This window comes from Xiphias gladius, chromosome 7 (genome assembly GCF_016859285.1).
Source record: "Xiphias gladius isolate SHS-SW01 ecotype Sanya breed wild chromosome 7, ASM1685928v1, whole genome shotgun sequence".
NCBI lineage: Eukaryota > Metazoa > Chordata > Actinopteri > Istiophoriformes > Xiphiidae > Xiphias > Xiphias gladius.
The window spans coordinates 27,872,633-27,894,173 of record NC_053406.1 but is presented as its reverse complement, the minus strand read 5'-3'; the positions used below and the strand labels follow the sequence as shown (position 1 = coordinate 27,894,173).

At 45.8% G+C, this 21,541-nt stretch overlaps 1 protein-coding gene across 1 annotated transcript in view; it reads right to left on the bottom strand.

The window, feature by feature from the left end:
* The window catches only part of plekhg2 (pleckstrin homology domain containing, family G (with RhoGef domain) member 2), a 55,119-nt gene that overhangs the window by 22,261 nt on the left and 11,317 nt on the right, over window positions 1–21,541 (bottom strand). Inside the window, exons 3-6 of the mRNA XM_040130387.1 lie at window positions 14,582–14,648; window positions 12,367–12,413; window positions 3,328–3,478; window positions 618–749 (exon numbers count right to left, since the gene is read on the bottom strand). Coding sequence (XP_039986321.1) covers window positions 618–749; window positions 3,328–3,478; window positions 12,367–12,413; window positions 14,582–14,648 — 397 coding nt within the window. The remainder of the gene's footprint in view (window positions 1–617; window positions 750–3,327; window positions 3,479–12,366; window positions 12,414–14,581; window positions 14,649–21,541) is intronic.

The following is a 21,541-nucleotide window of genomic DNA, read 5'->3' as shown; positions in this document are numbered from 1 at the left end:
GTTCCTGTGTGTGTAACGAAGTGAACACGCGTTGGGAGGAGTTGAGGAATGCGGCAGTTGTAGAGTTTGACACCTGAAGGTCGCTCGGCTGACCTCCAGCTGCCTGTCTGCCTCTCTACAGGCCCGAGGAGGAGAAGCTGGTCGGAGGCTCGGAGGGGAGTCCAGACGTCCGGTGAAACCTCAGATCTTTCAACGTTTCAGGGAGTAAGAAAGCGGCCTTGACTTTTGCTTGAACACTGCGTTTATCTAAAGGTTTTATGAACCACTACATGGCGACGATTTGACCCTTGGCTGAAAAAAAAACCAAATCCTACTGATCTTGCCCTTTTTGCTGTATAACTGAACATCCAGTGCGGATTCTTTGCAGGGTTGCAGGTGGCCGGAGCCCGTCCCAGCTCACGGAGAGGCGGGCTGCCCCCCCGGTCACCAGTCCGTCACGGCGCTGACACTAAGAGCAGACGATCGATCACGTCGACGTTTCAAATTTTTGCAAAATTTGAGAGCAAGTGTAGATTTTAATTGCTGCTCCGACAAAAGATTTGTCTTTACAAAGACCAGAGACGTCGTTTCGGGGTATCAACGGCCGCACGCAGCATGCAAACTCTGTTTGTAATTACCTGCAGCCGTACAGCATGTTCCTGTTTTCTCTTCATGTCGTTAATGTACCAGGCAACCGCAGTCATGGTGATGATGGCGTCCTCGACAACCTCGTATCCTGGGGCGCTCTTGTCAAAGTGCTTGGAAAGTTCCTGAGAAGAGGCAAAACACCTTCAATGTAAAATTCAGAGAGGAGACCAACATGTGAAATTCCACAACATTAACTATCAGGTGTTTATCTGAAAGAGGCTTAATAGGAAGACAAGTGAAATTTATTTTCTAAACACATGGAAACATTTATAATGTACGAATGTTTTTTGAAGTAATGAATACAAAGAAGAATAAAACAGAGCAAAACAATCACCAGCTCACTGGCTGACACAGCAGTTCATCACAGAAACGATTGAAGCAGGACCAGCTGAGGATTATGGGAAAATCCCAGCACAGATCCAAACATATGTTTGACCAGTGTTTAAGCTGGCCACTGTAGAAGAGCAGCAACAACACCAAATAATACAGGGCAAACATCAGAGAACAAAGGCCAGGCTTTAAGAGACAGTGTGTGTGTGTGTGTGTGTGTGTGTGTGTGTGTGTGTGTGTGTGTGTGTGTGTGTGTGTGTGTGTGTGTGTGTGTGTGTGTTAGTTTCTCTAAGTTTCATCATCCCTCTGTTCTCTCAGAGGTGGGCTTGGACTGGAACCAGTGAAGAAACTCAACTCCAGTTTATTGGGAAAAGCTGCATACGTGTGTCCTTGTTTAAGCGTGTCTTTCTGTGAATTCGTGTGTGTGTGTGTGTGTGTGTGTGTGTGTGCATGTATTGTTCCTATGGATATATGTGTGTGTGTGTTGTCTGTTTTATGGATGAGACCATCGGCTGGATGTCTTCAGATGCTTGCGAAGGTTGTGACTGAGGATTCAAGCGACAGCTGGGAATTGTTAAAGTAGTAGTTATATATAATGTATTATCATTGATGGATTACCACCCAGGCCCCGCAGACACAGGGCCTGGGGCCCCAAGAGTCAGAGGGGCCATAAAGACAGGGCCCTGCCAAAAGAAGGGACGTCCCAGTCTTATGCTTTTTCCCGCCTCTGATCTGAGGTATTACCTTCATCACAGATTTCTTTTGAGGAACTTCTACCCCACTTTGTGTCAGTTTAGTTCTGCTGTAGCGGGAACCTTGATGATGGACATACAAAGTGCAGTGACTCACATCCTGAGTCCTGCACGTGGCGGGCCAGCACTTTGGTTAAGGTTAGTGAAAGGCGGTGGTTTTGGTTAAATGTTATTAAAGTGAACCTCCTGTCTCACGCTTCACGTCGCCGGGGACCGTCATTCCCTTACCGTGCTGCGTGGGGCCGAAACATGACCCGAAAAACGTGCGCTAATGCACGAGTGGTTACCAGCGGACACTGAGGGAAAAACAAATCAAAGTGCGCATTCTGTCAGTGAAGAATCTGAAGACGCACTCAGTGTCGACGTTTTGCGACTTGCCAGAGAAAACACCGTGTTGGTGGAAAAAAACATAACTCTGGCGTCAGTACGTTTCCTTCTAAACATTTTTTCTGTTGCACAGCTGTAGAATCTGAACCTAATTGTCGAGCAGAGCAGCGTTGAGGTTTACCTGCAGAAGCTCACCAGAAAAAGCAGTGGGCTATGGTCAGCCCAACCCAGTCCCGTGTTTTATCTGTATACATGTTGGAGTTTGCTTCTGTTTATGTGTTTGTGCATTTGTGGCCGGAGCAGTTTGATAGTTTATCTCCTCGTTACCGCTACGGGGAAACCTCAGAGTTACGCGTTTCTTCTGAGCCGTTGCTCTGGAAAATTTTAAAAAACATTCACTTGAAAGTCAAGTTTCTCTTCAGGCTGCAGTGGCCCCCATCCAACGTGATGAAGTCGCGAGCTCGTCCTTGTTTTATTGGTCCTGGGCTCTGACGACAGTAGAAAAAAAAATAAAATAAAAACCTACAGATGTCAGTTCACAACATAATACACATGTGGGACACACACCACAGCCGTTCATCTTTAAAACCGAAGGGGCGACCCACTGAGCAGTCTGTGTCCTCGTCTGTCCTCCGTCTCCGCCGCGTGTGTCTCGCTCAGCGGGAGGAGAAGCTTTACTGCTGTGTAATTTTAGCCAAAAACCCAGTTTTACTGACAGGATACAGACCTGTTGCCTCCAGAGCTTCACGAATCCCTCAGCTTCCTCTGGGAAAGTCCTCACAGACCCCAAGATATTTAACACCACACAACTCCCCGTAAATCGACCACAACTCATCAGTCACCGTCCAGTCATAATCACCACGATCCATTGAAACGATCGGTGCAGTGCGTTAAAAGCCCCGTGCGCATCTTTTCTTTTAACAGACCCCAACCATCAGTCAGGACGTTTCAGTCCTTGTGGTGGTCTGCACGTCGCATTTCAGGCGTCGGCTGAAGTAGCAGGTGTGTTTGAGGGACTTTACGTCAGACTTAAGGTAATACCTGTAGCAGCTGGGGGTATCTGAGGCAATGCATGTGGGAGTGGGTAGGGTTTGAGGTATTTGCTGTAGTGGCAGGCAGGATCTGAAGTAATTTATGTGGTATTTCAGGAGTTACCTGCAGTATTAGGTGGCAGCGGTGGGAGCCGTGGGCAGCAGCTTAATACTACACGTAGTTTTTGAGGCGTAAACCCGTAGGATCAGGTGCTATTTGAAGTACTGCATGCAGTACTTGGTAGTATTTGCAGTATCACCTGTAGTAGCAGGTGGTACTTGAGGATCCTCTGCACTGGTTTGAGCAGGTACGTCTCCAGAGGCAGAGAGTGGTTCAGAGTCGTCTGCCTCTCCTGGAAGAAACGAACCAGGCTTTCGTTTTTCATGCACTCCCTCAGCACTGCCACCGAGCTGTGGAGAGAGCGGGAGAGAGAGCCAGACAGTGTTAGACTTCAGCAAGAATACCGTTACCATACCAACACGCTCATGATCCCCAAATCCTGAAAACATTCATTGTTTTAATCTTCTGTGCACGACTTAATCATGTCATCTTTCAGAACCTGATTACTGAAAGTCTGCTCCTGCAGAGCACCTGTCTGCATAAACATCCTGTTTATAACGTGAGGGACCAGAGAAGGGGCCGGATGGACAGAGGAGAACGGCAGAAGCTCTCACTGTGCGAAATGAATTTCTTCAGGCGGGGAGGGGGGTTTCAAACAGGACCGTCCCGCAGTAGATATGACTGCATTCGTAGCAGTGCACTGTCCCCCAACAGTGCACGGCGAATCAAATCAATTGGTTTTCATTTTTATCTCCTATTATTGTTTGGGATTTTATTCCACTTTATCTTTGTATTCTTTTGTCATTTCAATGGTTTTAGTTGCCTTTTTGCAGTCCTGAAGGATTTTGATCCCGGTTCAAACATGTAAAGCACTTTGTCAATTTGTTTTGAAAAGAGCTGTGGAAATAAAGTTTATTGCCTCTGTCAAGGAGGTTGGGTTTTCGCCTGTGTCTGTCAGCTGGATTATGCAAAAACTACTGAACTGATTTCCACCGAACTTGGTGGAGGGATGGGACTTGGGCCAGGGACAAACCTATTAAACTTTGGTGTGGATCCGGTTGAGGCAGCGGATCCAGGAATTTTTTTTATCATGTTCCTTAACATTGCGAGATTTCCACATTTCGACATCATTTCCATCAAAAGTTGGCCTTGGTGGAGGTATGCACTGAGTGCCCTTCTAGTTAATGATGATGACAATAATAACAATAATAATAGTAGTATACATTCTTGCAATCGCACATTCCCTTATAGATTACTTTGTAAGTTGAATTGCATATTTCTACCGCATACCTTGTAGAGGCGGACGTGGAAAAGATATGTAAAACCCTGTCTCAGACTATTATAAACCTCTGTGCAATGATTTAATGTCTTTGACTCAAACCAGCCCTTCTGGATCACGTTTCATCTTTGCACTAATATCTATTTGCAACCCCTTCCATTTTTTTTTTTTGTTTTTTTTTTTTAATGTCAGACTGTTTTTAATGTCCCCATGATGCTCCCAACTCAGCTAATTCTTGGGCATCCAACTCAGAGAACAAAAGTAGATAATCATGAAATAACCTCTTAATTTATGACAAATGTCACTCCATGGCGGCCCGAATCTGTTGTAGATGAAAGTGCTTATATGTTGGTTTCTTTACTCACTCAAACAAAATGAAAAAAATCTGATCCAGGACCCAGTGAGAACTCAATAAACAGAACCAGAATCCGAATCTAAAGACCCTGGAAGAAGGCCGATGGATATCCAGGTAAGATTACGAGAGGGAGAGAGTTCAGCCGTCAACTCTTCTGATGAACGTTTATCACGACGTGAAGACAGAGGGAGAGACAGTCTATAAGAAGACGAGATGGGGAACGAAGGAAGACGCAGGGGTGGAGGAGGTCTAGATGATGACTGTGCAGCAGGAGGTGAGGGGCACTCCTCAACTGTGAAATCCTCTGACGACCATTCATCAAGACACGAAGGAAGGAGGGATCGGAGAATAGGTGAAGAAATGATGGAGGAAGAGGAGGAAGAAAAAGACAGATGGAGGAGATTATGAAGGGACGATGAAGGAGTCCACAGCTGTTTGGAGCTTTGACAGACATTTATTACAAGTTTAGAGAAGAAAGACAGGAACTGTAGAGACTGGAAAAACAAACAATTTATCACAATTCGAACAAAGAATGGGAGGAAGCAAAGAGGACAAAGAGACAAAAGAGTAACAGAGAAGATGAGGACAGAGAGAAACTGAAGAAGGAGGAAGAGAAAGAGATGGAATAGAGGGGAAACTCCTCAGCTCTTGTAAAATCCTTTGACAAAAATGTGAAGGAAAACTTGTCCAGATGATGGAGAAAGAGGAGACACGAGAGGAAAAGGGGGGTGGTGGAGGTATTGAAAGAAGATGAAGAGGACAGAGGAGACTCTTCAGCTGTTGGGTCCTCTGACAAACATTTATCACAGCGTGAAGCCAAAGAATCTTGGACACCAACAGTGAGATAGGAGGCAGGGAAGAGAAAGCAGCAAACAGGGGAAGACTGAACAAAGGGGGGTGAAGAAGAGGAGGAGAAGGAGGAGAGGACGAAGGAGGTCAAGGTAAAGATGGGGCTAGAGGGGAGAGATGAGGCCTTTCCTCAAGATAGACATTAATCACAGGAAGGAGTCCAGGAATTCAGAGCAGCAGTAATATTTTCTACAGACACATCACTGATGTATTCAGCAGGGAATCTGAACCTGAAACTTCCAAACAGGAACAAACCCTGAAACCCTGTTCATCTGCCGGTTTGTCAGATATTAATAGAAGGTGAGATTTATATATCTGTGCAGTTTTTTGAAAAACATTGAGGATATTTGAGGACGGTGAGTTAGGTGCTCTCTAACAACACTGTCCTACGTCCCTTTGACACGTGGCCTGATGTATCTTATTCCTCATTGCCACAGAGCCCCTGACCTGCAGCCAGGTCATTATAAGGATGTAGGCTATGTCAGTGTAGTAGGTGGCTGACGACGTTGGGTCTGTATTGGTTTGGTTTACTTGCCTCGCAGGAGCAGAGGCTGAGGTCACTGTCGACCTGTGCATCCAACACTTTGATCCAGGGCAAGATACCTGAACAGCTACTGGGATGCTGTCACCTTTTCAAATGCAGTACATGCACCTGTAACGTTGCTTATTCACTCTAACGGCTCCTGACCTTTCCCCCTCGATCAGTTCTGTGGCTCTTGTGCTTCGTTATGATGAAAACGAGGGGCAGGATTTTACACGAAACCTGTTACGCTCTTTAGAGGATGAACCTCGTCCACGAACTTCTGATGCTTTTGTCTAAACCGCCAAAGTGTCAACTTTCAAAACACAGCATCATCATATTCCTGGTCCAAAGAGGATGAAGCCGTTAGATTTTACTGACCTTCACTCTAAACTTTAAATTTTAGCTCCATTAAAAGGCTCTAAAAATGTAATGAACACTGCAGCCTGAAGGGGACACTAGCGGGACTTTTGCACCTCCTGCCGTACTTTAGTGTTTTCAGGCATTTGGAAGCGCAACTATCCTGAATTCCAGTGTATGAGGACAAAACGTTTGCGTTCAGACTAAAAAGCCACCACCGGGCCTCCGCAGTGGTCTCGGAGAAGTGAAGCTGTAATCTGTGATCACAGAAAAAGTCAGACTGAAGGAAACTAAGTTCAGCCGCAGATAAACACTACCCTCTGCAAGAAGAATGCAAAGCACATGGCAGATATGAAAAATGTAGACCAGAGACAGTCCCAGAAACTGTGCTCGGGCAGATGCCGTCAAATCGAACTTTAGGAAAACACTCGGCACTTCCTGCTCGTGAAACCGAGTTTAATTTGTTAATTTATTTTTTCTACTCACCTCATGTTGTGTACACTCTCTAAGCAGTTGTGTGTAAACGGTTTGGTAGGTGGCAGAGGGACGTAGGAGCCGGTCTCTGTTGGTCTGTTGTACAGATTGAAACCAGTTTTCATCTCTGCCTACACATCGTCACGGACTGTAGGTAATTACGGCTGCTCCCATGAGTCCGAATTCATCTCCACCAATCAGAGGTAACATGACACCAGCCTCCAGTCTGCACAGCAAATACTATTAACCTCTTAAACTCTCTACCTTCCCCTTCAGTGCACCTTTAGGTTTTGTTTATATTGGCAAAAAGTAGTTTCCAGTGTCCAGATGACATTTACACTGTTTGCCAGTAACATAACCAGTATACCGTGGATACTGTGTCAGTGTAATGCATCGTGTTACAGCGTATGTACACTTTCAGCGAAGCTCTTTGACGCTCATGACTCGTACAACACGTCAGAAGAGCAGCAGAAGGGCCGCCTTGCTCGCCCCCATCGACGTGATCCTCAGTCAGGCCATGGCGCTGGTTGTCAGAAGCAGTCAACACTCCTCGCAGTTATTGAGGAAAAAGTTTAAGAGCTGCTCGCCGCGACCATCTCTTCCACGCCCATGATCTGACATGCGCACGTGATTCGCTGCTCTGTCGCCAGAACAGAAGATTCAGAGGTGGAACCGATCGGGGATCAGGTACATGCTACAACAGCTCCTTACGCCCTCCGCGTGATCCAATGCAACCTCGGAAAGACGGGGGCACTGACAGGGAAGCGGGGAAGGCTATCCGATCCGATAGAGGGACACGTGGCGCTGACTCTCAGGACTCAATAAGATGAAGGGAAGACACAGGAAGACGTCAGTGAACATTTAGGATCCACATAGGATCTAATCTAATCTAAACTCAGAAACCTGCACTGTTACCCGTAGATACACTTTCACTTTCATGTGCAATCCATCTGACCGTCACTGGAACATTTCCACACTATGTTGAAACTTGGCTTTCAAGGCATGACCCCCGCCCATCCTTCAAAGAACGCCCCCCCCCCTTAAAAAAAACAAAAAACCCTGGCTCTACGACTCATCAATTTGCAGAATTATAAACAGCACATCCAAGTGAAGTTTAGCAGCATAAATTAGCCCAGCATCTGTTTCAGTCATCCCTCTGGATCTACGTACAGAGATTAGATCCACGTCTGTTAATGTCATTTTAAAAGCAGCCTATTCCATGATACTTTGCACTGATACAAAGTGTTATGATATTTGTGAGAGTAAAACATTGCTTTAAAGCACTTTAGCTCTGCTTTTGGCAATTTCAGATGGCAAAGAAGCTGCATTCCTGGAGCCATTTTGTTATTTGGCGTGTTTCTCTTTTTATGGAGGATAACTAACCAAACAAAGACTCTCATCTCGTGTTCCCAGCGGGGCTGCACTGGAGTTCACAAACCTGCAATCCAGCAGATTTCCCTCCAAATCTGACCCAGCGGATCACAGTGGAAAAATGTAGAGCAGACGCTGACAGAGACCAACTGTCTTCACTTCTGGTAATTACATTACTGTCTCACCGTGAATGCACCGAGCACTCTGATTTGAAAATAACACACGTATCTACTGAATGAATGTATGTGTTCAGTATAATTGCAGATACTGACCGAATACCAAGACCGACTTTCCGATCAGAAAACTTGCGGTTCCAGACCTCTAAATCGCAGTCGCTGCCCACATAGACCATTATTATGTGGGCCGTGGGGAGGCTGGACAGCCACAGTAAATTGTGAGCACCCGTCCATAAATTACACTGTGAGGTAACCATATCAGAATGAGAGCAGTGTTGTGCAACGAAGATAAATAGTGGAACTGACACAGCGTCAAAGCCGGGGAGGTTTAATTGTGAACTAAACTTGTGCGTCTCCGTTTGTAGATTTAACTGTTTTAGACTCTGTTGCCCACATTTAAAAGTGGATCACTAGCTGGGCCAAGTCTGTGCCTCAACATCTAAGATGAAACCTCACGCGGTAAAAATCCGCGTGTGGGTAAACGTACTGCAGCACCAATGCAGTAATGGGCACCGAGTGGCTGCCCGCAGCACAGAGCCGCTCGTGCAGAGTCTGGCGGAGGTCGGCCAGAACCACCAGCACGCCCTCGACCTCCAGACACCCAAGGAGCAGGTGGGCATGTATTGAACACTGAGTTAAAGTAAACAAACTACAGTAACGAGCCCTTCAACAGGGGAGCTCCCACCTGTGGTGACTCCGCCATGTTTGGGTTAATTGCATTACTTTTTCGCTTGTTTTTACTGCAGCTTCAGATGTACCAATCTGGGTTTATTTGCTGGGGGTCTGTTTGTGTGGGCCTGTGCGTGCGTGTGTGTGTGTGTGTGTGTGGCCTGGCTGCTCTTCACATGTTTGATGTGAACCGGGCTATCTTGACTTTTTTTTTGTACGGATGATTATTTGCTTTGCTTTGTGATTTGATTATTGTGAGTTTGGTTATTTATGTTACTCGGGGGTAAGGGTGGTTGTTCTGACCGAGGAACTGATCAACCTAATTCAAAACTAACGTGACAGTCTTTGTGCGGTTCCTTGACTTTATATATAGATTCGTGTGTCCTCTGGGAAAACATGAACGTGATGTCTTGGACTCCCCTCAAATTTAACTAACATGCGGCAGCAGAATAAGTCAGCATTTGGAACCGCGAGGCCTGAAATGATCCAGTAGAAGAAGCAGCGATGCAGCGCTCGAAGCTGGAGCCACACTGAGAGTTTCTTGGTTTTGATGGTCTGAAAGCATTTGACCTACTTATTTTTATTGGAGTTTAATGGAGCTTTAAGGAGGTGACAGGCAGAGAGCAGCGAGCGGAGTGAGGTGAAGGAGGGTTTGACTTCCACACCGACGAAGGAAACTGACAAGCTGGGCACGCTGGAGGGATTTAAACAAACACACACACACTGCCAGGCATTTACGGATGTCGACGAAGGTTTTAATGTGTACGTATGCGATGATTTAAGTGTATTAACATGCAGTCAGATGTAGACACACACACACACACACACACAGCTGGGCAGTGATCCAGTCAGGCCAAACATCTGACTGTCAGACTGATGGAGAGGAGATGGTGTGTGAGATTAGCAGCGATTCACTCAGACTCCACAGAGAATAAGAGACAAACACACACAGATCTACACGCACATGCACAAGCAGAACGGGACAAAGAGGGCGAAGAGCGAGACAGAGGAACAGACAGACACACTGCTGTACATCTGTACTGCATGATAAAAGAGTTTTAAAGCTACAAGGGTATTTTGGAAACGTTAATACCGAAAGACTGCTCTGCCGAGTTGCTCTTGTCGGCGTCCTCTGCCTCTGAGTAAACGGCCAGTACCACAGACACTTGTCCTTCCGACCTCTGACAGCACCTCTCGGTCTGCTGCACATGCTGAGGCCTGGAAGCCGTCAGCCCCTGATGACCCCAGACAGTTTCGTGTTTAATTTAACTTTTTAATCTGATCGTCGGAGCCCCTCAGGGGCTGTGACCACTGTGCCCTGCCTCCTTACAAGAGGGTTACTCCAGGGGGCTCGCATTGCACTTCGCTGTCAGACCCACGATGGAGGGTTTTTAAAGAAAGGATCAGAATGGATGCAGCAGAGCCAGAGATATCTTCTTTTTTTATCCCTCACATTCTTCTTTCTCCTCCAAACCTGGCACCTATATTACCCACAATGTTAGTAGGTGCAAATGTAATCTGGAGCCTGTTGATTGCAGCAGAGCCGGGGGGGCCGTCTGATAAGATCACTTCTTTCTGACTCCACACCCCAAGATGTTTTTCTTTTTCAAACCTCTTCAGCCCCAGCCAATGCGGATTCAAGAGACATCAGTTGAGGACATTTATCAGACTTTAAACAGCTCCCACACAGATTCACACAAAAGGCTTTATGTAACTTTCTTTTTCATGTGCAGTCGTATTCCCGCCTTTAAAACACACGCTGATGGGGAAATCTGGTGGAGTTCCCCATAGATCGTGCACTCCCTCTTTTCCCAGTTGATCAGGAGCTGGCGCAACCGAACGGAGCAGAACCCCGCATTGAAGTAATCGGCCATGTGCATCCCTGAAGAATGCCTCTGTCACCCATAAGCCTCACTGACGGCCGACGTCGCCACCGAATGATCCGCGTTTAGCTGGACCCGGCCCGCGCATGCCGGCCAGGCAACGACCTGGTGCATTGAATCCCCGATTCGCCGAGGTAGGTGCACCTCTTTACCGCTAACCCTAACCCATAACATAGCAGTTCTTAATCCTACTGCGTCGTTGTAATTCTCTGTCATGTTCGCAGTCCGCGGGTAGAAACGTGACTGTGTTTTTACTCGTTCTAATGGACTGGTATCAAACCGCATCCATTGCTGAAATCCACGAATTTGAATCGAAACCAAAATTTTGGTTTTGTGACAACAGTTTAAGTGTGTGAAACACACAGTAACACACACAAACTTAGACACTCAGCCAAACATCTGTCTGTGTGTGTGTGTGTGTGTGTGTGATGTGCTGGATGAGATACAGCTCCTGCTCCAAACTCTTCTTCTGCCCCATAAAGCAGAGCCCTCAGCACTACCTCTCGCTTCCCTCTCTTCCTGCTTTACTCGTCTTTATATTTCGACCAAGACACATTTACTCTCGTCATAAACCAGACACACACCTCACACACTCTCACCCGGCGTCTGAGTAGAGTCCGTTTATCGGGAACAGACGGAAGAAAAATGTAGTTTTTCCAACGACGCCTGTGCGCGGTCGAGGCTTTACAGCAGGTGTCAACGGGTTTCAGCATCCAAATCACTCAGCAAACGTACATTCAAAACATAAAATAAGAACATAACACAAACAACATACAGCACTGATGATTTATCTGTTCTTAGGGTCTTACCGCTAGTGGACTGAGACATGCACGGATCGTCCTGAGGGTGGCGCTACAGTAAAGATCATGGGGTCTTTAAAGGACTTGTCTTCTGGGGAGCAGGAATATTCACAGCAAATTTAACTGCAGTCTGGACAGTGGTTCTTTACGGCAGCTGATGGACAAAAATGTTGGACGTCCACTGCCAGTTTTCACTGGAGTAAAGTGAAGATGAACAGGTCTGCTGTTTTTTTCTTTAGGCAGATCTCATGATTCTCCAGTGCCTTCTCTTTTCGTGTTCGCATCTATTCTTCTTCTTCTCTCCTCTTTTCTCCTGTGCTCTGACGCGCAGTTACTTCATCACATATTGAATGATTGCTACCTGTAACCTCATCAACTGTATTCATGTCCGTTTTATCCATTTCCTCACCATTTCATATTCACCTATTGAATTCTTGTATTATATATTTTCAGTGTGTGTGTGTGTGTGTGTGTGTGTGTGTGCGTGTGTGCGTAAACTTACTTGGGATAGTTCATGCAGTAGAGTGTGTAGATGTCAAAGGCTTCGCTCTGAAAGAACAGACAGAGCACGGTTAACGTGAGAGGAGGAGGAGGAGGAGGGAGAAGGAGGTCGCCATCTTCTTTCATCACTCCATCACTCATCACTCATCACTCGCCTCATGGGAGTGATAAAGACTCACACGCAAGAGATGTACAAAAAGACATAACATCATATTATTTTTAAAATGGTCTCAAAATCGTTAATAAAAGAAACACGTGGGATGATTTAATATTTAATATTTGTGTTGAAAATGTCAAGTAGATTTTACATATAAAAACCATCTGTGGAGGATGTGAACAATAGAATTCAGAATTCAGCTAAATCCAACATGTAATAAGCTCCTTCGCGTTAGTTGCCCATTGTTGGCTGTAAAAACCCGTTTACAGGAGCATTACCGCCATCAGCTGACCCGCTCCTCCTCCTCCTCCTCCTCTGACACCTCTTTTCCCAGTCCACGAGTACCCACGACCTCCTCCGAATAATTTATACAACAGAGGAATCAGCTGTGAGTCGCATTCCACTCCCTTCTCTCTCCTCCGACATAAATATTAAAATACCAGAAACAGAGCCGACTTCTTTCTTTTCCCACATCCGAATCCCCCAGTTCCCATCCATCCAACACTCGCGGCAGAGGAAACGCGAATGTGACGCGCAGATACACTCCAACACTGGAGCAGGTTTCTGACAGGGTTCCAGTTAGTGTCGATATCAATCACAATCTTTCCCCTCAACCTGCAGCCTAAACCGTAACTTATACATGACGTCCTTTCATCCGATTTATGTCTCAAGAAACATATACAATTAGACATTTATCTCAAGCAGTGAGAAACGCACAGAGGTAGCTACTGTCTATCTGCAGGTCTTTGGTTGGGTCGGGGCAGGTTAGGTCACTCAGGACCAAGGCTGGATGAGAGCGCTACAAGAGGATCTGTAACAAAGTCCGTCTCTGTCTCTACCAAATGCTTTCTCTCTCTGACTCTCCCTTCCCTCTCTTCGACCTTTTAATTATTTTTACCGTCACTTCCAGTCCATCAATCAGTCAGGAGGTCACAGAGAAAGACAGCATTGTGTTAGACACTCCACACACACACACACACACACACACACACACACATACCTTAAAATAGCTCTGGACATGTCTAACAGTTTAATCTAATCTCAACTGCCCTGAAGTAGACAGGAAGTTCAGTGCAGATTCCGTCTGAAACAAACGTTAAACCACCTGTAGCTCAGGTTTTTCTTTTACCTGCAAATGAACACAGAAACTTATTTTTTTTTAAAAGAAAGAAAGAAAAGAAAAGTTCAGATCCGTCCAAAGTGAGCTTCAGTGACTCCTGAAAAAAAAATCAGAAATTCCAGCGCAGTCCGTGGGGAAAATTCCCTTTTCTTAGAGCTTTGTAATTTGGCTCTCAGACCACGTACAGAAGGGGGGGCCCGACCCTGTGACTGGCGGTGGCTGTCTTTCTGCTGTGCGCCGCCTTACGTAAGCACCTGGAGACACTATTCAGGGCTGGGAAATAAAATAAAAACACTACCGCCACACCCTCCGCCTGCTTTCCAGGTAAAAAGTCATTTTAATTTTGATTCACAGTTAATATTTTCCAAACAAGACACTAGAACTGAACACGAGTCTCAGATAAGGCAGTAAAGGACAGAGCTCCAGGCCAATCTTCACAAAAGCTGCTATGACTGTTATGAAAGCCCAACAACCAGTTTCATCATGACATCAAACCAACTCCCACCCCTTCTGAAACCAGACCCACATCACTGGAGCCTCAACAGGTGTAGAGCTAGAAATATACAATTTTTCCTGGAGGGCAACGCCAGAGGAAAGGGCATGGTGTCATTAAAATCTACAGGGGTCATCGTCTGGAGACCAGGAATAAGATCAGGACATTCCACATCAACCTACATGCTAGATTTTCATCTTTCTCCTGTACAAGTTGAAATTCTGACCTGATGGTGACACTAGGGGAAAAGGTCAGGATGTCACCAAAAATCCTCAGGATTCTTCCACAGTGAATTTGATGGAGATCTGGTGAGCATTTGTTGAGATATCTCCCTCTGGACTAAAGGGTTGGTCACATACTGCAGACTGAGAACAATATCACCACTGTCTACACACACACACACACACACACACACACACACAGAGAGAGAGCTGTACGGTACTCACCCTTTCTACGAAGCACTCAGCGATGGCTGCAGCGTGAGGACTCCTCTCCAAATCCTCCAGGAGATCACTGAGGAGACGCAGATAGAGATGTTAGAGTGAATTTTCACTGGGACCGACGCAGCCCAGTACTGGCAGCTAGCAGGTACGCGGCCAGAAGTATGTAGACACCTGAATAACACCGCCGCATCTGATTTTGACATTTCGATCATTGATGTGCTTCTCTAACAGGCTCCGCTCTTCCGGTTTCAGCGTTTCCAGCAGATGCCGAAACCTGCTGCGGGGATCTGATATGTCGGTGATGAGGTCTGCCTGACAGTCGGTGGTCCAGTTCATCCCAGAGCTGTTGGATGGGGTTGAGGTCAGGGCTCTGCGCAGACCAGTCAGGTTCTTCCACACCAAACTGGGAAAACCGTTTCTCCGTTTGGTCTTGGTCATTGAGCGCGTGACCCGTGGCCCTCGAGTGTCACAGTGTCTTTGTCAGTGTCACTACAAAATTCTTTCAGTCATGTTGGGCCTCGATCTCCAGTCTCACGTCGACTCACATAAAAATGATGAATTCCAATTCCTTCATGCATCTAGAGTTTAAATTTGGGAAAATGAAAGCACGGATATCCGATGAGTCCTCTGAGAGTACGCTGAGGTATCGGAATCGGTACCGAGGGAGGAAAAAGTCAGATCGGTGCGTCCCTAATTACGGTTAACACATCCTGTGCCTGTACCTTTTCATGTGTGGTCTTGCAGGACCTGCAGGATCCAAGTCCTGCTGCAACCTTCCAGTCTGAAGCACACTGACAACCACAGACAGAAAACAGCACCAACAGGTCAGATTTCTCCGACAGAGCTTGAGTAAAACTCTGATTCACGGCCAGGCTGCTTTGCTGGGAGCCGTGGAAAACACTGACCACTGTAAGAAACACCGGTCCTGTTGTAGTTACTGTACAGTTCAGTCACAGTGAGACCAGACTGACAGAGTCAATGTGTTTCCACACGAAGGTTAGTGTGACGCTAAACTGACTCCAGAACCTGCAGACTGTTAGAGCTGGCAGGCGTTCATCCTGAAAACTCTCCCTCCGTTCCCACCATCGATCCTCATCTTCATCCCTCCGAACTGCCAAGTCCCAAACACTGCTGCTTCACACACACACACACACACTCAGACACAACCAATTTCCACAAGTCATTTCTTTATCGCTCCATATTAATTCTTGTCTTCTGTTTCTCTCTGCCGTATCCATCCATCTTTCTACAGCATTTCAGCCAAGAACAGTCACACACATTCATGCACAGTGCACACACAATACACAGATTTACAAAAAGTAGCATTTACATACACAAACAAGTCCAGATCGCTTTTTAAATACAGACATGTGGAATAATAACCTCTGTGTGGTTGAACTGTGCGTGTTTGAAAATCCGGATGAAACCCTAGAGCATCGGCATCCCTCCCGAAAACCTCCAACGAGTCAACTGTCAGCATCGACGGCAAAGCCTGAACCCTGACCAGGATCACAGCCCCAGTTCAGCCCTCCACCCGCTGACCTCTGACCCCGCTGGGGTTTCACGAGTTTCACACGGACCTGGTCATGACTTTCCGGTCTACGTATTTATCACGGCAACATCTGTTCCATCTGCTCATTTTCTGGTTAGCGAGGATGTTAAACACCAATCAGATTGTCCTGAAGCCTAATGTGGTCTCTCTTAGATGCAGGAAAAAAAAATCAAAAGCTGGAAACTAGATCAGAGCAGTTTGGCTCTGCAATGGGAAACTAGATCACTTGTGACTGGCCCTGTAGTGGAAACCATGTGCATCAAGGTCTTAGCGTCCTTTAAATGAACTAGTTTGCTTGATGTGTTGTCCCACAGTCTAAAAGCAACAGTTTCCACCTGCTAGCATAGCCTCCGCCTGGCCTCATCCCACGGCCTCCCTTTGTAGTCCTGACGCCATGAACCGTACACATGGGGATAACAGTCTGCACTGTCAGACAGTCTGTCCTGGAAGACAGTCGTGGTGTTTCCCTTTGTTGTTCACACAAACCACCACAGAAGTGGTTTTGTGAAGGAAAAAGGAGAGCTTGGAAAGGAAGTTCAAACCCTGCCGACTTTCACACCTCCACGTCGCATCGTGTCAGAGAGACGGGTTTCAGACTTTGTCCGGTGATCCAACAACCACTTTGTTTGAAGAGTACCGAGGCTTTTAAACAGAAGAAGAAGACACCAAACTAGTTATATCTGGTCTTGTACTGTCTGGCCCTGTAAAAGAAACTGAACTAACCATTTTTTTTAACCCAAATTAGAGACAAAACTAGCCCCGTTTTGGCCCTAAAGGTGAAACCATAGACTGGCCCCCAGTCTAGGCCTGTTTGGCCTTGTGTCTCTAGTCTGCTTCTGGCGTACAAACCACACTATCCATTTATGGCACCAACATTGAAACCAAACTGTCCCCAAATGGGAACATAAGTAGAAACCAAGCTAGCCCTGTTTATCCTAGAGCAGAAAAAAAACAAGGCTTTTGGATCTAGTGTTACAAGCCAACAACGTGGCCCTGTGGGGGCCAGAAGCAGGAACCGGGCTACATGCTAACAAATCACTTTCCAGTTGGAGGTTGTATTTATCCACAGACCTTACGACACCAAGGCTGCCTTGCTCCTCAAAAGGAATTGAGCCACCAACTCTGGCGATGCATCAGAGCAGGTAAATACACTGCAGGTGTTTGTCTTTTTGATGGCCTGTTAAAAAGTTTTCACGGTGGCTTATGTCTTGAGTGAGAGTTGTCACCTTCAACGAGCGGCGGTTAAATGGCAAATCAAACGGATAAATGCTGCAGACAGCAAACGGCTGCAGCAGTCGGCTCAGCTCTGCTCTGCTCATAATCCCGTTACCTTCCGAGAGAATTTAAACAGAAAGATTCTGATTTCTACATCTCTGCTTTCCCTGAAGCGCATTGTGTTCTTGTTTTCTTTCTGTTCATTTGAACTTAATTTCACTTTCTTCGCCCCCCTGCATCTCTGAAACACCCCACGGTCTCATTTCTGAAACAGGGCCAGCGGGGAAAAAGTGGTAACGTAAGCTTGGCTCAGTCCTCGGTCCATTCATTTCGTTTACGTGCACAGTATGTATGTAATTTATGTGCTGCCACGCGGTACGTAATGTTGTAATGTCACAAGCGAGAGATTTCTCGGACCCGTGGGTGTTTCAGACCTGCTGGCAACCAATTTATGATGGTTCTCGACCCGCTGGCCCGGCCCCCTCACAGTGACCCACGCTGGTGTGAGTTCCCTCAGATTTTGCAGCCAAAATTTCAATAAAGTTGATCTTTTATACTCGGAAGTTATGATGGCAACAATTTAACTGTAGAAAAAAAAAAAGAAAGACACATTCGATGATGAAATTCTACTCTCCAACTGGGACCTGGGTAAAAACATCGCAAATATCAAGTTTACATTTTAATATAGTCTGTAGCCTATTCCTGTTTAGTGCAACTGTAAATACTCTGAATTCTGGTTTTGCCAGCATAAACAATTAAAAGGTGGCGACTTAAAAAGGCTGCATAAAAAAAAACACTGAAGACACGTGACGTCAGCTCACATGGTAAACGTAAAAATAGCCTCCATCTCCATCAGTAGTCACGTCACACTCAAACACCCTGCGCAAAATACTCTCTCTTTTTCACACCAATGGCGTCTCTACACTGTCAGTGAACCTCGACAGTTCCTCCAGACGGGGGCTGCACCTTTTGAGACGCCAGAAGGCCTTTAATGTGAAAAGCCGGTGCAGGGATCCATCGACGGAAGCTTAAAAATGGCTTTTTTTTAGAGCAGAGTTGATTAGAGGTCATCAGCGAATGTCGGTGTGGCAGGAACTATCACTGTCAATCTGAGAGTTTACATAAGTGACATCAACGCATTTCATGGTGCTTGTGTACAAGGAAACCAGTATTTATTCCTTCCAAAGAGACCCGGCTCACCGTCTAACATCCGCTCTTGCTCTCTGCATCCGATGACATCAGAATATTTACCAAACCATCAAGAAAAACCAATTGTAGTTGTGGCCTCAAATTCAAACCAGGCTACATTCAGTCACATGTCACGACAGACGAATAAAACGTGAAAAATGAAAAATATGGAACTTTCAAAGGTTTGCTTTGGCTGTCGGTTAACATTTGACGGCCTCTGTGCGGCTGAAACTGGTCATTTCCCCACATTGCAGTTCACAGATAAGACTCAGGCCTCTATGAGAACTCAGGCAGTAAAATGAACTGTTGCATGAGACTGAAACCCTCTGGGACAATCTCTGAGAAGTTCACATTTTGTTTTTACTTCCTGGAACGGATTTCTGTTGCTAGGCAGAAATGCGGGCCAAACGTCTGATGACTATCTGAAAAAAAAACCGCAGCTCGCTGAACAATATATCAGGAAACACTGGAGCCGCTGGAGCCTCAGCGATTTCAATGGAGGAATTTTACAGCTAAATGTATTTTACATTACATCAGAGGACCGTAAAACAGAGGAGAGCAGGGAGAGACGCTTTGAAAATGAACTGATGTGTGAGAGTGCGAGTCGGGAGGAAATCCAAATATCTGACAGCAATTTAAAGATGTTTATAAATCAGGAGGAGAGGAGACAAGGGAAGGAGAGAAGGAGAGGAGGAGACGAGGAGAGGAGACAAAGCTAAGGAAACAAAACTTTAGCCTCATTTCTGTTTCAAGTCCAAACGCAACTCAAACAGGACCAAACAGGGACCAGAATTCAGTCTCTCAACCTCTCTCCGTTGCCAACTGGCCTATCGTCCCAGAAGACATCTTGACGCGTGACAGCGGGAAAACGCAGGTGTAAACGGAAACATCAGCGACGGCTGAATTCCACTGAAGCTGCCTCAGCTTCAGGGTCCTGGTGTTGTCCGTGGTTCGCTGGGTCACTTGAACAGAACGGAGCCATTGGTGCTTCTGCTACTGGGACGAGTCAACATGTCCGCTGTCAAAGTTCGTTTACTTCACATGACTTCATTTACTTTTGGTTTGAAAATCTATCGATCAAAAGAAACGTTTGTCGTCCAGGTGGACCCTCACTACACATCTGACATTAATGAAGGACTGTTGGTGGAAGTCCTGCCTCTTTTTCTCGTTAGCTTTAATTTCACAATAAATTTTCTCAACAAGAGTCGGTTTCCTCCTTTTTTCTACAGAGCCTGTTCCTTTTTTTCTGATACTAGCTTTCCTGGTACTCACAGTGTCGACTGTGTTGGCTGGTTCCATCTGAGCAGCTTAAAATTTTTTCTCAAAAAAGTCTTTATTTTTTCATATAAACAATAAATTTGTTGAAAACCATCTCAGGTCTCAACCTGAACTCATGATGGTTGCTCCCCGGTACTAGAGCGACCTCGTAGGTCGTTTGTCTGTACCGACCGAGGCGACCCACGGGGGCGCCTCCCGAAGCAGCGCCCCCCCTATGGCGGCGGGTGTATCGCACCTTCATCGCCATAGTTACAACGATAAACGCGGTTGAGCTTCCGCGGTGGTCTATGCACAAAAACAACTTGGTCGGGTTTGGGTTAAAATAAGTGCTTCGTTAAGGTTAGAGGACCTTCGTCGTCATGGTTACAATACCAAACACGCAGCTCCAGACAGGAAACGGTGTCACTTCACAATAAAATGGAACTAAAAGCGTAACTAAGGGTCGTAATAAGACGACTGATGGGGCCATTTTTTTTTAATTTTTTTTTTACAGGAGGAAGGTTTAGTTTTGTGTTCACACCAGATTAATGGAAATTAAACCTACATCATTTATTTGTTTTAACATATTACATATTTACAGCTGCCTTTTTGTTTTGTTTTTACATTGCAAACCAGTTACAAACAATTATTGTAGCTCCTTTTTAATTTTTCTAATGTTTGTCTGCGTTATCCTCTGATTGTATTTAGACGCACAGTGAAAGCTCGACGACGGTGGATTTGCAGCCACTTTGCCACTTTGCTGACGTTCGTGTCGTCCATTTAGCCAATGCGGGAACTGAGCGGCTGACGCGAACAGTTTTTCCCACTTTGGCCTCTTGTAGTTACGGTCTATCCATAGCAGCTTCAAAAAAAAAAAGATTTTAAAAAAAGTTGAATGTTTAATCCTCGTTTCAAAGCACCAAGGTTCATAAGCTGCTCAGTTTTTATTGCCTGGTACAGGAGTAGTTACTTTTTAATAAGGCCCAGTCGGACCAATAGACACACACACACACACACACACACACACACACACACACACACACACACACACACAGGTATATAATATGAGGTTACACCTCAGAACTCTCACTGAATTCTTAGTTAACAAGCTGACATCAAGTCTCTCATTATCACAAATACACACATAGTTTATAATATTTGTACACAAAGACGGACAGACACACACACCCCCTCCCCTTACTCTTCCTCTTGTCCCCCGACTTGCTCACTCTCACTCTCACTCTGGCGTCAGGCTTCATTTTGTGGCGGCGGACATCAATAGTGGGGGATTGTGGGAAAGGAAGATATTTGCTCTTATTTTTTTAATTGAGTGAAAACAGAGGAGGGAGGGAGGGGGATGGGCTGGTAGAGAGACAATGACAGACATAAAAGGAGGAGAGCGAGAGAGAGAGAATCCATGCCATAATAAAAACAGTTGAGTTTGACCGAGAGATGACGAAGAAAATGAAGAGACAGGCTGAGGGACTGAGGATGGGCCCAGGGTCAGAGAAAAGACATCGGCGAACAGAGAAAGAGACAAATACAGCTGATGACTAGAGACGTGATGGGAAACACATTTACTGCGGGAGTAAAAGTCCAACATGTTGAGAAGAATAAGAAAAGACAGATAAAGAAAGGGAGCTGTTAAAGGACCTCACCAATTTAGCTTTTTATGTTTTACGAACACTCATTTTCACCCAAATTTTGGAATGAATCAAAAACATCTGTCCATAATTTTGGGTTTTTAGAGT